General features: G+C 47.9%; 2 protein-coding genes across 5 annotated transcripts in view; one reads left to right on the top strand and one right to left on the bottom strand.

The window, feature by feature from the left end:
- The window catches only part of CCDC9B (coiled-coil domain containing 9B), a 54,869-nt gene extending 50,933 nt beyond the window's left edge, over window positions 1–3,936 (top strand). For all 4 annotated transcript variants that reach the window (XM_013099168.5, XM_072038656.1, XM_072038657.1 and 1 more), the window contains one exon: window positions 1,534–3,936. The gene's annotated coding sequence lies outside the window, so the exon portion shown is untranslated. The remainder of the gene's footprint in view (window positions 1–1,533) is intronic.
- Window positions 3,937–9,327: 5,391 nt separating this feature from the next.
- INAFM2 (InaF motif containing 2) lies at window positions 9,328–10,372 on the bottom strand. The gene has a single exon (XM_027458898.3). It carries the CDS (start codon window positions 10,151–10,153, stop codon window positions 9,707–9,709), a length of 447 nt encoding a protein of 148 aa, XP_027314699.1. The 5' UTR covers window positions 10,154–10,372; the 3' UTR covers window positions 9,328–9,706.
- Window positions 10,373–12,803: the final 2,431 nt, after the last annotated feature.

The raw sequence follows: 12,803 nt of genomic DNA, 5'->3' as shown, positions 1-12,803 counted from the left end.
CTTCTGAGACAGACTGCCACCAGTCCGCTTTTAATGCTCTCGTGTGACGGTGACACACAAATTTGGCTCTGCGTCCCCTTGCTGCTGATGGCAGAGGCAGCCCATGGCCGCATGGCTCTCCCGAGCCCTGAGTCACAAAGAGTAACGCCAGCCACGGGGATGTTGTACCAGCACAGAGCTCGCCAAGTCCCCGACCAGCCCTTCAGTTATGCATGGAAAGGAAGATGCAGCGTAAAACGAGAGAAATGCTAATTACTGTGCCTCACTGCTAAAAAAAAAAAAAAAAGTAATGACTTTAAAGCCCACCAGTGTCTTGGCTGTAAAGACTCATGCACAGAAACAAGGTGCCTGTATTGAAAGGGTAATGCTGCAAATCAGGGAAGAGACTTGCCCACCACCACTAAATAGCACAGTGTTGTCAGTAAGACTTCTGGAAGCACTAATAGCAAAATAGATTAACAATAAACAGAGCTAGCTCTGGAGTCAGTTCAGACTTGTAAAACAGATTATAACATTCAAGCCATGAAGCACAACTCTAAAATCTGCTTCCTGCCCCTTCCCAATAATGTCCAGGAGCATGCTGCTCCTGCAGCACTGAGCAACCCCTCAGCAGCAAGATACAGCCAGCCCCGTCCATTGTGCACATACAGGACTATAAAAAACATCCCTGGCAACAGCCTTAGACTCTTCTTTCAACTGCACATAGCATCGATTAGTTCAGTACCTTGGGCATCATTTCTTTGTGGTTTCTTATCAGGTATCTGTGGTTGTGTCGTTAAATGATTCCTTTGGATCTTCCCTTTTATGTGAGCCAAGCTACTCCTGCCCTCATGGTATTTCATCTGGTTTTTCCTTTTTTGTTTCCCCTCTATCCTTTCTTGTGAGCTCTGGGTGTTGAAATCCACGTCAGCAAAAGGCAGACCTGTGGATTTAGACATGGATGCAGGCGAATGCCAACTCAGCAGCTCTGAGCAGCACACAAGCATCTGGCAACCAGAGGAAAAAAAAGTCTGTCTTTCCTAATTGAAATCAATGTATCTACGTCTAGAGACAGATACAGAACAACAGCCTCAAGTCACAGATTAGGACTTTCCCCAGAGAAAAGCTCATTCCCCTTCCTGTGAACACAAAAGCTGCATCCCCAGGCCAGGTTTCACAAGAGTGGGCCATGGACTCCTACCCAAAATCAGTCCCTCTTCTTGGGGCTCCGGTGCTATACGAGCACACACAAAAACATACAAAAATTAGTGTCCTTAAGCCAAAAGGAGAAAGTAAAGAAGTCTTATCCAGCCCAGAGGAGCGGGAACACATTTCCCCCAGGCTCACACATTTGGTGCGTCCCCTGGGCTGCAGAGCCCCCAGGTTGGGGCTCTTGGCAGGTCAGTATCTGGGTTATGCGATGCTGGGATCTCCCAAGCAGCCCCAGCCATGCAGGAAGGTCACATTGAAGATCAGCAGACACTTTTAATTTACTGTTCAGCAGTTCCCTAAAGGCTGATAATCCTGCTACTGTTTCTGCTCTTGTTTCACCAGGATAACGTGCTGAAGGTGGTGGATGAGAAGAGAAGAGGAGCACAGCCTTGTCCTCGCTCTGACCTTCTATGAAATCAGCTTTCAGCACCTGCCCTGCACCCTTCATCCACCACAGACAGGGTTCCCCCTTCACCATTCCCCACTCAGTTTCAGCATCAGCCCTTCCTGTCCTGCTGCCAAAGGACAGGAAAGGCTACACACACTCCCTACACTTTTCTTTGGTATTTGTTTTGCCTATATTGCAGCTGTGTGGCAAGCCAATGAAACGTCTACTGGATGCACTTTATTTTATTTAATAACTAATTCAGTTTAAAGTTAAGATTCAGCTTTCTGGGCAGCCCACCCATTCCCTCCCCAAGGCTAAGAGGGAACAGTGTGTGCCTGGAGGTCAGCAGGGGTTGGGTGAGCTCTCCCCAGTGGTTGCGTGGGGACAAGCAACAAAGCAGAGCATTAGGAGACAGGGTGAGAGGTGCTAGGTTGTAGTGCAGTAGGTGGGTGAAGAAGTAGAGCTCAGGGCAGCTGTTGCAGTAGGGGTTTGTACGTGGTTGAAGTGGTGGCAGAGATGTATGAGAGTTGCACAGGTTGTGGGCACAGAGGGGACAGAGCCTCCTTGGGGTGCTTTTGACAAGCACATAGCAGCCACAGCATCTCATCCTTTCCAAGGTCACCTTTCTCCTCCGGTTAGATATGGTAGGGCAGAAGCAGCAGATGCTGAATGAGCACGTCAGGAACATGCTTTATTTCTAAGTAAGGTGGCTGCTGCATTGAGCAGGTATGTACGCAGCTTGGCAAAGCACTGAGCCTGCTTAAGACTGAGAAGCACAAAGGCTACACTAAGTGGAGATGCCTGCAGCAAGGAGGAGGGCAGCACAAATGCAATAACTTCCCTTAACACCCTGCTGCAAGGAAGGAGCTGGCAACAGGACCCCAGCCAAATTGGAGCTGAAAGTCCAGGCTTCCTGTCAACTGCTTTCACCTTCCTGGTTGTGCCTTTCCTAGCCTTGTGCACAAGTAAGAGGGTAACAGCTCCCTTGGAAGCTGCCCAGGATACCTTTTGTCCTGGCCTTAAAAGGTGCCTTTCAAATCAAGGAACTGAATGAGCACTCAGAGCATAAATGAGCAAAAATCCCAGCTGTTTAGATTTCCAAGCAGATGAAAGAGTGACAGCAAGCTAGGAACTGGCTGAAATGTGCCTCCCCATTAAGAAGGCAGAAAGCAGACACAGGGAATTACATAATTCCTGACTTCTAAATGACAAAACAAGCAAGGCTATCATCCTCATTGAGAAGCACTGCCCTAAAACTTGAAGCAGTTTCAGGAGTAAATGTATGTGCAGATACTTATGCATGGAGATTTATTGAATGTTACTGCAAGATGCATTGGCTAACCAAAACGGCAGACTGCCTTGGTGATGGCATTGGCATGTGTGGACTGAACTATTGTATGCTGTTTTAATAAACTAATATTTGCACATATAAACACTTCGCTATTCTACGTAACTCGGATCTACAGTACCTATCTCATGGAAGACAACCATGAGAACCTCCCTCTATGTGCCAAATTCAGGAGAGGTTACTGGCTCCAGACCAGGCATTAGCAAGAAACAGAGCGTGCTGCTTTCATGTTTTATTAGTAGGAATGCCTTCCCCCACCCAAGCCCAAACTGGGTTTATTTGGACTTACCCAACAGATAAGAGAACAGATAGATGCAAACCAGATTATAAGACTGCTCCGGGTCCTGGAAATTCTCCATCACTTCAAGGCTGGTTTTCCTCAACCAACTGGCTCAAACACTTGCTTATTTATTTATTTTTTAAGATGAAAACAGCTCACTGACCTCAGTCTTGATCCAGTCAGGATCACTGCCATCTTGCCTCAGCCCACACACAGAATATTCTCTGATCAAGAGCTTGTTGTTGCACTCCAGCAGCAATCAAGCAGCCAGCAGAGAGCAACTTTTACATAGCCTCTGGCCCAGGACTTAGTTGTAGAGATAAAAATCCAACTTCAGTTGTTGCTATATTTTATCTCATTGACATAAGATATAGGAACAACTTTCCTCTTTCAAAGGAAAAAACACTTTGCCCTCCATCCCCTTCTTTCCCCCCTACCCTTAATAAATCCAAGCAACTTTGCACTTCATGATGCCTGGGAAGGATCGAGTCTGTACCAAGCTCTGTGGATTGCGCTGTGCAGATGGTGCCTGTCCTCAGCGTAATTTCTTCTTGCTTACCAACACCCTGCTTGAACGCACTTTGGTTGGTGCCTGGATTGGAATTTTTCAGAAAAAAAATGAAAAAGCTGTGGCTAGCTATTTCTTATATTCAGTGAGAGAAAAGATTGAAGAGTTGAAAAATCTGATGTAGAGGTGTTATTTATATTAAATAAAAGTTATGAGAAAAAGTTCCAGTTTCTTAGTGTTTCTCAGCCCTCTATTCAGGGCTTTCTCTACATGTGAGCAGAATTTGTAGCATTAACTTTTTAAGAGCAAGAGCTCCAATTCAGATCACTCAGCCCTTAGGAAAGGACTCACCTCCTGGTCTGGTGAAGTCAACCCACCCAGCAGGCTCGCTGTAATGATGACAACCTGCCTCAAAACACAAGGTTTGCTTTTCCACAGGTGTCAAAGCTGCCTCATTGCAATGTCACCTTTCTTGCAAGCAAATGCAACAGCAGCTTGTAGAGTGCAAATTAATCTGCCTAGAGAGGCACCTGTTCCCTCCCAGCAGTGCTTGATAGCTCAGGGGTTTTGTTAAATTCACTCTTAATTATTCTTAATAACAGGAAAAGAGCAGCAGCTCTCACACAGAAAACCCTTTTTTCTTTAAGCCAGAGGAACGGCTTGCCACTGAGATACTGCTGGTTGGCAAAGTTTACCATCAATTTCAATGCAACAACTCTGTAGCAAAATTGATTTCAGACTAGGAAATCAATTCTTGATTTAAAGAGATGATTAAACTCATCCTAAGGACAAAAACACACCTGGGCAAGGTTGGAAGTACTTCATTTTCCAGAGCTTCACAAGGCCAATGACTGCAGGAGGCAACAAGAGAATATCTTGACAGCAGTTCTGGCTCTCCATTCCTTATTTCAACAAATCTAATACTACAGCAGAAGGCTACCACACAAATTCCTAAGTAAAGCCCTATAAAGAGAGGCTAAAAGTAGAAAGAACAGAAACATTCACAAATTTTCCACACCAATTCCACTCCAGATGCAAACAGCATAGGAGCCTGAAGCTAAGCTGGCATTTCCTGAGAAGTTTTTGTATTTGAAGTATGTAATACAGTAGTTAGTGCTTTCTTGGTTACAAGGAATACTTATAGTCAATTAGAGATAGAGAGCAGGGTAGAGCATTGCTGTGAAGCTAAAATACCGCCTGCTGCCTTCCTTTGGCAAGGTACAACAATAGCTCAACCAGTTCACAGCCTCACAGTTGCTGGCAGGCGAAAGGAACACACTGGGAAGCCTGCAGCCATGCCCTGAGCACACCAATTCAGTGCAGCAACACAGCAGCTAACCAGAAATGAGGTGTTCCCAAAGCTCACTGCCTCCGAAGACATACGGAATAGTCAGAAGTCAAACTTGACCTCCTTTGCTTTACGTTCCAGCTCCAAAGTGACTGTTTCTCCTATCATTCTCTTCTCTGCTCACACCAGCTCCTCCCAGGACTCCCAGCCAGTCACTGGTAACACAAACACATGTGTAACACTCTCCAGTGGCCCACTGAAATTAATTTAGGCTTCTCTGAAGGAGATCCACAATGCTCAGAGACAGACACTGATTTTACTATCGACACTACACCACAGGATTGCTTTGCAGCCACACTAATGAATTAAGCCAACATCTGGAGTAAAAATGCAACACCTTCCTTCTGAGAATTACAGCCCAGTCCTAAAAATTGAAGATTAATCCAATTCCCCTTATTCTGCTGAGACCAAGTGAGAAGATATGCTGGGGGAAAAGGTAGCTTTCAGAAGGTAAAAATGTGCTCCAGCAGCTGGCTCACATCACATGCTCCAGTAACTTTTTTTCCAGCTATTTCCCTTCCTTCTGGTTCTTCTGCATGCAAATCATAACACACTTCTTGAACAAATTGAACTCAATGGGACAAGACTAGGGTGTACAGACAGATGGGCAAGTATTGCGTCTCAATAGATAGGTGAAGCCCAAAGGCATCTACACACAAGAAAAAACCAAAGAAATTGTAAAAATACCCCCTGATCTAGAGGCACCTTTGACTGGACATCATTAGCTAACTCTTCACCTGTTGCTCCTTTTAGGCAGCACTTCCTTTTGACTCAGCTTGCAGTTTGAGTCCTTCTATGAGGATCTAAACAGATGTAGCACAGCACGAGTGCTAGAGGGTCACTTGTCACATGGGAGTTGGATGAGGTAGTATTAGTTTTCTCACCTGAAGTCCAATTCCTCACTCGTGAGACCCTTCTCAGCCAAAAAGGAAAACCAGAACATGACCTAGTCTTTTCTCCATCCTCTTAAGCAATTACTGTGACTAGGAATTGGAAAATTAAAAGCTACTGTGTCATTCACTTTCTCCTGACACCTGGCAATGATGCACTGTGTCAGTGCAGTTCAGAACCATGCTGCACCTGAAGCACAAACATGCAGTGACTGCTGTGCCTCAAACTCTTCACGGCTTTGAGAACAAAAATCTGGGATTCATACCCTGAAAAATGAACCCAAAACTTAAACTGCTGCAGGGAAGTTGGCATTACAGAATCGTTAGTGCTTTTAATCAATAAAAAGCTCAAGGGAAAAGAACAGAAGTACAGATATTGCTAGTCCTGCCATATCCTTAAGAACCATCATTCCTTTACAGGAACATCCCATAGCGAGAGGTTTTGACACTCCTGTTAACATTCTTATACTCCCTCAAGGAAAGGGCCTAAGATCCAACGCTGGACATTTGACTTACCTTCATCCAAACTACCTTTCAGACAGCTCCCTCTCACAGGTCTGCTCACACACTGGAAACAGACACAGTTCTGCAGGCAAGGAACACGCAGGACAGCATTTGTGGAAAGGGATCAATCTTGCCAGCAATTCCAAGGGAACATCACCACAAATTGCAGTGTTAGTGATTTCTATCTAGGAAACAACGTAAAAGCCTGTGCCTTATCTCACCTGATGCTATTACAGTGGTTAGAGAAACACTCACCTACTTCAGTGACTTCCCAACAGAAACAATTAAGGGAAAGACCAATATAATGCAACAGACAACAACGTGGTCTGGCTTCTTAAATTTCAGGTTTAGCCAAAGCTGGTGACTGCACCACTTCATGGCACTAAAAGTGTGGTCAAGTTGCAGATGACTGTTTCAGTACAACAACTGCAACGTAATGCAAGAACTCACAGCCCTGAAAGACAATCCAGCCCTTATCTCTTGCAGCCAACCTACCTTCCCCCAGAAAACTTCTAAAAAATCAGGGTACTAGGAGTTAACTTACACATAGAAACCAGTCCAGACAAGCCATTTTGATTTCTGGAAGTACTTACAAAGTGCATTTAGCCACCGATTTCTTGGCCCATGAAGAGTATAAACAAGCACAAATATGGGCTCACTGAAGGCAGACAACAACTTAATGTCCTTCTGAATACTAATCCCCAGCTGGGGAAAGGACATAGAAGAAGAGATTTAAACTGAAAAGCCTAGGTCCAGAAGAGCTTTGCAAAACACTGTTCAAATTACAAAATCTTCCTAGCCATTAGGCCAGCAGTTTGAAATCATTCAATACCTTTACGAGTCAAAATTTCCCCTTGCACACCTGGTACAGCAGTAGCGAAGTAACAGGATGCCCCGCAGCCAGTTGTAACAGGTAGGGGAATAAGTGTTTCACCTAAATCACAATTTATCAGCAAAGAGGATACAGAAGCAGCCTGGGAACTCATCAAGCCTGCACTTCCATAGAGGAACGAGAACAACCATAGCCCTCTTAGTTCTGGCTAACCAACTATTTTCAGCACCAGAAAGGGAGGCAAACACCACCAATGGGTCTATTCCCTCTGATAAAGAGGATCTGAACACAACCACCGTCCTGCAGATCCTTTGCCACCAAAACCACAAATCAGGTGAAGAGCTTTAAGTTGTTACAGCTCCTGAATACAAGGCATCCCTCCACAGATACGCACGAGAGGTTGGAAGAGGGCAATGCAGCCCATTTAATTCAATTCACTTCCTCTTCCATCTGCTCTAGACAGCCATGCCCCATTAGTCTCCTGAGAAGAAGAGGAAAAATGCCAGGAGCCTACGTACATCCAGTGTACATCAGATGCACTGTTCAGAGCCACTACAGGCTCGCCAGTTCTGAGCTGTACACCAGCACCAGAGAACTCCTTGTCTCTGTATAATTCTACCCAGCTTTTATTTATCTTTAAAGATAATTTTAACAATTAAACACAAGCTCCCTGCCAGAGACATTTCCCAACTGCTTCTGCATTTAGTACTAGAGCCAAGAGACAGACTAAACTCAACTGGCACCTGCTTTGACCATTCCTCTCTTAGGAAGCTGCAGTAAGCCTTTGCTTCTAAAACCAGATGTAGATATGGGAGACAGCAAACAGCATCATCACCAGGAGCCAGAGCCACTGCATGCACGCTGCAGCCCTATGAGCAGGTATCAGCAAGTCACAGACCGAACTGCCAAGGAACAAAGTCACCCACTGCTACAGAATGAACACACATGGGGCTAAACCCAGTGAACTGCCTGGCCACAGCTACAAAACAGAGCCCTGCCATTACACTGGATAAATAGGAAGAGCTTAGAAGCAGCTCTGGAGGTTGCAGTGTGGAAGGGCAGCCACTTGATACAGCAGATTGGGACTTCTCAGCTCCTGCACCACTGCTTGCTTTCTTCCACCCGCCCTGCAGAAAGGTGGCAACGATCACACATGCACTTTTGTTCAAAATGACTAAGCATCATCTTTTTCCTTCTTACCAGCTAGTCTCCTTTTCCAGCACAGTAACAACATACAGACTTGCCTGCATGCTGCCCAAAAAACTGTATAAAGGTGGAAAATCACACTCGAGCCGCTGAAGCAGGCCTAACATCACCACTGGTCCACAGCATACTGATTTAGCAGCTATTTGTCCAATAAAACAGGAGTGCCGTATATTTTACAGTACCTATGTGATTCGTACAACTGAAACACAACTCATCAGAGCACGGTTTTCATCCTCAGCAGAGGCAATCTGAGCTCCAAGGACCATTTCCCAGGGATGCTGAATAGCTTGGCAGCCTAACAGTTAACTCATTCAACCGAAACCATCCATCTGAAGAGCAGCTGCTCGGTCTGGCGGCTTCCTAGCTGAGAGCCCACATCCTACAGCCATTAAACACCACTCTTTTGCACCCATCATTAATGAACATAGCAAGGCAGATCAGCCTTGAAGACTGCACAACAGGCAAGCATCATATTCTGAGTAAAGCCTGCTCAGTGCAGGCTAGGCTTGCACAGACCTACCTCCTGTGGGCCCTGGGGTGCCAGCAAGGTGCTGTGCCCAGCCAGCCCATACAGGGCACCACCAGCACCCACCTGCTCCCGTTGGGATAGCTCAGACCTTCTCTCATCATCAGGCTGGAGGGAGCTGGGCACACACAGAGGTTTCTCCTAAGGACACCAACAACAAATTAAAAGCAACAGCATGGTATGTCAGAGCTGCCTGTCGCAGCAGGCGAGTCATTTTTGCTACCCGGAGTCCTTCCAGCTCTACATTCACCCCCATCCTCCCCCCCCAAGCCCATCGCCAAAGAGAATATGCTGTGTTACAGAGACTTTCATCTTGGGAAAATATTTTAATGTAGTAAACAAGTCAATTTACCTCTTTCACATCTGTTTAAATAAGTTTATGCTCATCGGCTAAACAAAACTCGGTACTTAAACAACGGGTTACAGCCTCTACATCCACACTGTCCCCGGCCGGTCCTGCCAACAGCCTCAGCTTTGGGGCCCCACCGCCATCCTCCCGGTGACAGCCGGGCACCAGCAGCTCGCGAGTCCAACGCGGGGTCAGAGGGAGAAGCTAGCCCAGAAGGAAGCCACCAACACCCCCCTTCGGAGGACGAATTTTGGGGAGGAGGAGGGTTAAATAAGGATGTCCCGCAGCCACCGTCCTCCAGCGGTCAGCCTCCAGCGCCCTCACCGCGGGGGCTCCTCAGGGGGGGGCGCCGCCTCCGTGCGACCCCGGCCGCAACGGGGGGCCCTTGGAAGGAGGCGGCGAGGGGGAGGCAGAAGAAGAAGATGAAGAAGCCGGGGATGGAGGAGGCTCCTTCGGGCCTCCCCCCGCCTGGGCGAGGCCGTTCCGAGCCGCTGCCTCCTGCGTGGTGGCGAGAGGCCGCGGGGAGCTGGAGCCGGGCGCTGGGGAAACGTGGGGCTGCGAGGAGGAGTTGGCGACCGTGCCGGGGCCGCCGCGCACCGGCTGCCAGATGAGGCTGTAGTAGACGGCGAGGACGATGGCGGCCAGCGAGACGGACAGCACGTAGGCCAGCACGGTGGCCAGGCGCACCCACTTCTTGTTGGTCTTGGCCGCCATGCGCGCCTTCTTGTCCCCGGTGTAGGTGGCGGGCTTGCCCCGCTCCGCCCCGGCCTCCTTCTCCTTCATGGGGGCCCGGCCCTTGGCCCGCTGCTCCACCGACCCCTCCGTGGTGGGGGCTCCAAGCCGCCGACCGCCGCCGCCGCCAACTCCTCCTCCTCCTTCTCTTTTTCCTCCCCTCAGGACATGGCGCTGCTGCTGCCGCCGCCCCGTGCCCGCGCTGCTCCGCCGGCTCCGGCAGCCGCCGCGGGGCGGCCCTAAAAGCGGCGGCACCGCCCGCAGGAAGGGGAGGAGGGAGCGGGGCTCTGGGGGGCTGAGCTTAAAGGGGTGATGGCCGCCGCCACCGCCTCCTGACGGCCCTGCTGAGCCCCCTCAGGGGGGGCCTCGGGGCTGGGGGAGCGCGGGGGTGTTGTGGGGAAACAGCGCTATAGGGTGTGTGCTGCCCTCCCCAGGCGGTGCTGTGATGGTGTTAAATGTAGACTCATTAAGGATGGAAAAGCCCTTCAAGACCATCTGGTACAACCACACCCCTTCCACCACTTTCCCCACTGATCCATGTCCCCAAGCACCACATCCAACCTTTCCTTGAACACCCCCAGGGATGGTGACTCCACCACCTCCCTGGGCAACCCGTCCCAGTGCCTGACTGCTCTTTCTGAGCAGAAATGTCTCCTCATTTCCAGCCTGAACCTCCCCTGGCGCAACTTAAAGCCATTCCCTCTAGCCCTATCACTAGCTATCTGCAAAAAGAGGCTGACCCCAGCTCCCCACAGCTTCCTTTCAGGCAGTTACAGAGAGCGATAAGGTCTCCCCTGAGCCTTCTCTTCTCCAGACCAAACACCCCCAGTTCCCTCAGTTGCTTCTCACAGCACTTGTGTTCCAGGCCCTTCACCAGCTTCGTTGCCCTTCTCTGGACACACTTGAGCACCTCGATGTCCTTCTTGTAGTGAGGGACCCAAAGCTGAACACGGTACAGGGGGACGATTACCTCCCTGCCCCTGCTGGCTGCACTATTCCTGATACAAGTCCGCAGTTTTTGGAGAGGCAGTTTTAGTGCCATTCTGGTTGGGCTAACACCAAACTTGCTGGAATAATCCAAAGTGGAGTTACAGCTGCTGAGATTCGGGTTGGCCTTACTCTCTGCATGTTATTTCCCCACAAAAACATTTTATCAGCTTATTCTGAAGGCAGCTGAAATGCTGTTCCTGGGTATGGATTAGCTTTTTTTTTCCTTCTTTTTCCCTTTATGGTGCAAGATGTTTATTTCTCAAAGGGTTACGTTGTGCTTTTTATAATCATTGTCTTTTCTTCCCTCCCATCACTCTTGGGGCAGCCAGGTGTGTTGCACCTAAAACCCTTTTGTCTGCAACAAGGAGTTGCAGTTGCAAAAGAGGCCCATGGCAGCTGAAGAGAAGACCATCACCCAGAAAAACCTCAGAGAAAGGGGATGAGTGAGTTTGGAATTTACCCTAGCATTCTGCTTTTTCCTTTAATAACGGGATAAAACCTGGAGGGCTGGGAGAGAAGGGAACACCCCCCAGCTTTTTGCAGGCAGAAGCAAGGAACTTGCAGCTCTGAGGAAGACTGCTGGGGATAGGGATTAAGATGGAGTAATTTCAAAGCAATTACAGTTCTTGGCAAAATGTGGATTGCATTAACTAAAAGCTCTAGGGCTATTGCATGCATGCGTAAGGGTGGCATCGTAGTGACAATCTGTACCTGCTGACTCCCAGCGCTTTCCTCATTAACCTGGTTATGGGTCCTCATAACCATAAGGTGGGCATGGCAGTGTCCAGCAGCAACAGGAGCCTTCAGAAAGGGGCTACAAAACACCTCGGTAAGCGGCACTGGATGACTCTGGCTGATCGTTCCTAGAAGGGTGAAGGAATCTGGGGCTCTAAACAGTCCGTCAAGGTGAGCTGATCTTGATAACAGTGCAGCCGCCTGGCTGCAGTATACATTTTTATCTCCTTGAGCTGATCTGCTTTTGGGGAGGGAGAGCAGCTATGCAGTCATGGGATGTTCTGTATACACACCCTGCTCCTGTGTGGAGGGAAGAGCTAAAGGGTGTGATGTTGCTAGCTGCTTTTGGAGACCCTGACAGTTTTTGCATGCTGCTTGTCTAGTCCATGTTGTTATCTTGCATTTTAAATCTGTCCTTGGAAATCTTACGTCATCCCATATTACTTAACTTTAAACCTGTTGTAATGTCTAGAAGTTGGCAGACAAAATTCAGAGTTGGTGTTGCTAGTTATTCGGATGTATAGTATGTTGACTTTGTTGTTTGTTTGTGTTTTTTTGTTTGTTTGTTTTTGTTTTCAAAAAAAGATGTTTAAACAACTCAGTAGGTTGATACAGGAAACATAGGGACTGAATGTAACAATGAGCTGATACTAATGTAACAATGAGCTGGTACTAATGAGTGGTTACAGCTGCATGCTTTAGTCCTATATCCCCACAATCAGATTCCCCTCTCCTGGGAAAGAAACAAAGTTTTAATCAGTGCAAATATTTGTGGCTTTTTCACTGGTGGTTTTTTCCCCCCCCCCCCTTTTTTTTTTTTTTTTTTCTCGTCTGCTCATTGAAAGTCAGTTTCTAAATCTAACAATTAATTAATAGTGCTCCTTTTCCATTAATGGAGATCTTGACAGGCTAGATTTGCTAACGATGTGCTGTGGAGTTGTAGAAGCAGTCCCAGCAAAGGTGCTGTGTAGTGTGA

Source organism: Anas platyrhynchos, chromosome 5, assembly GCF_047663525.1.
Source record: "Anas platyrhynchos isolate ZD024472 breed Pekin duck chromosome 5, IASCAAS_PekinDuck_T2T, whole genome shotgun sequence".
NCBI classification, from domain to species: domain Eukaryota; kingdom Metazoa; phylum Chordata; class Aves; order Anseriformes; family Anatidae; genus Anas; species Anas platyrhynchos.
Note: the sequence above shows the minus strand (reverse complement) of the source record. Positions and strands in the feature narration are given on the sequence as shown.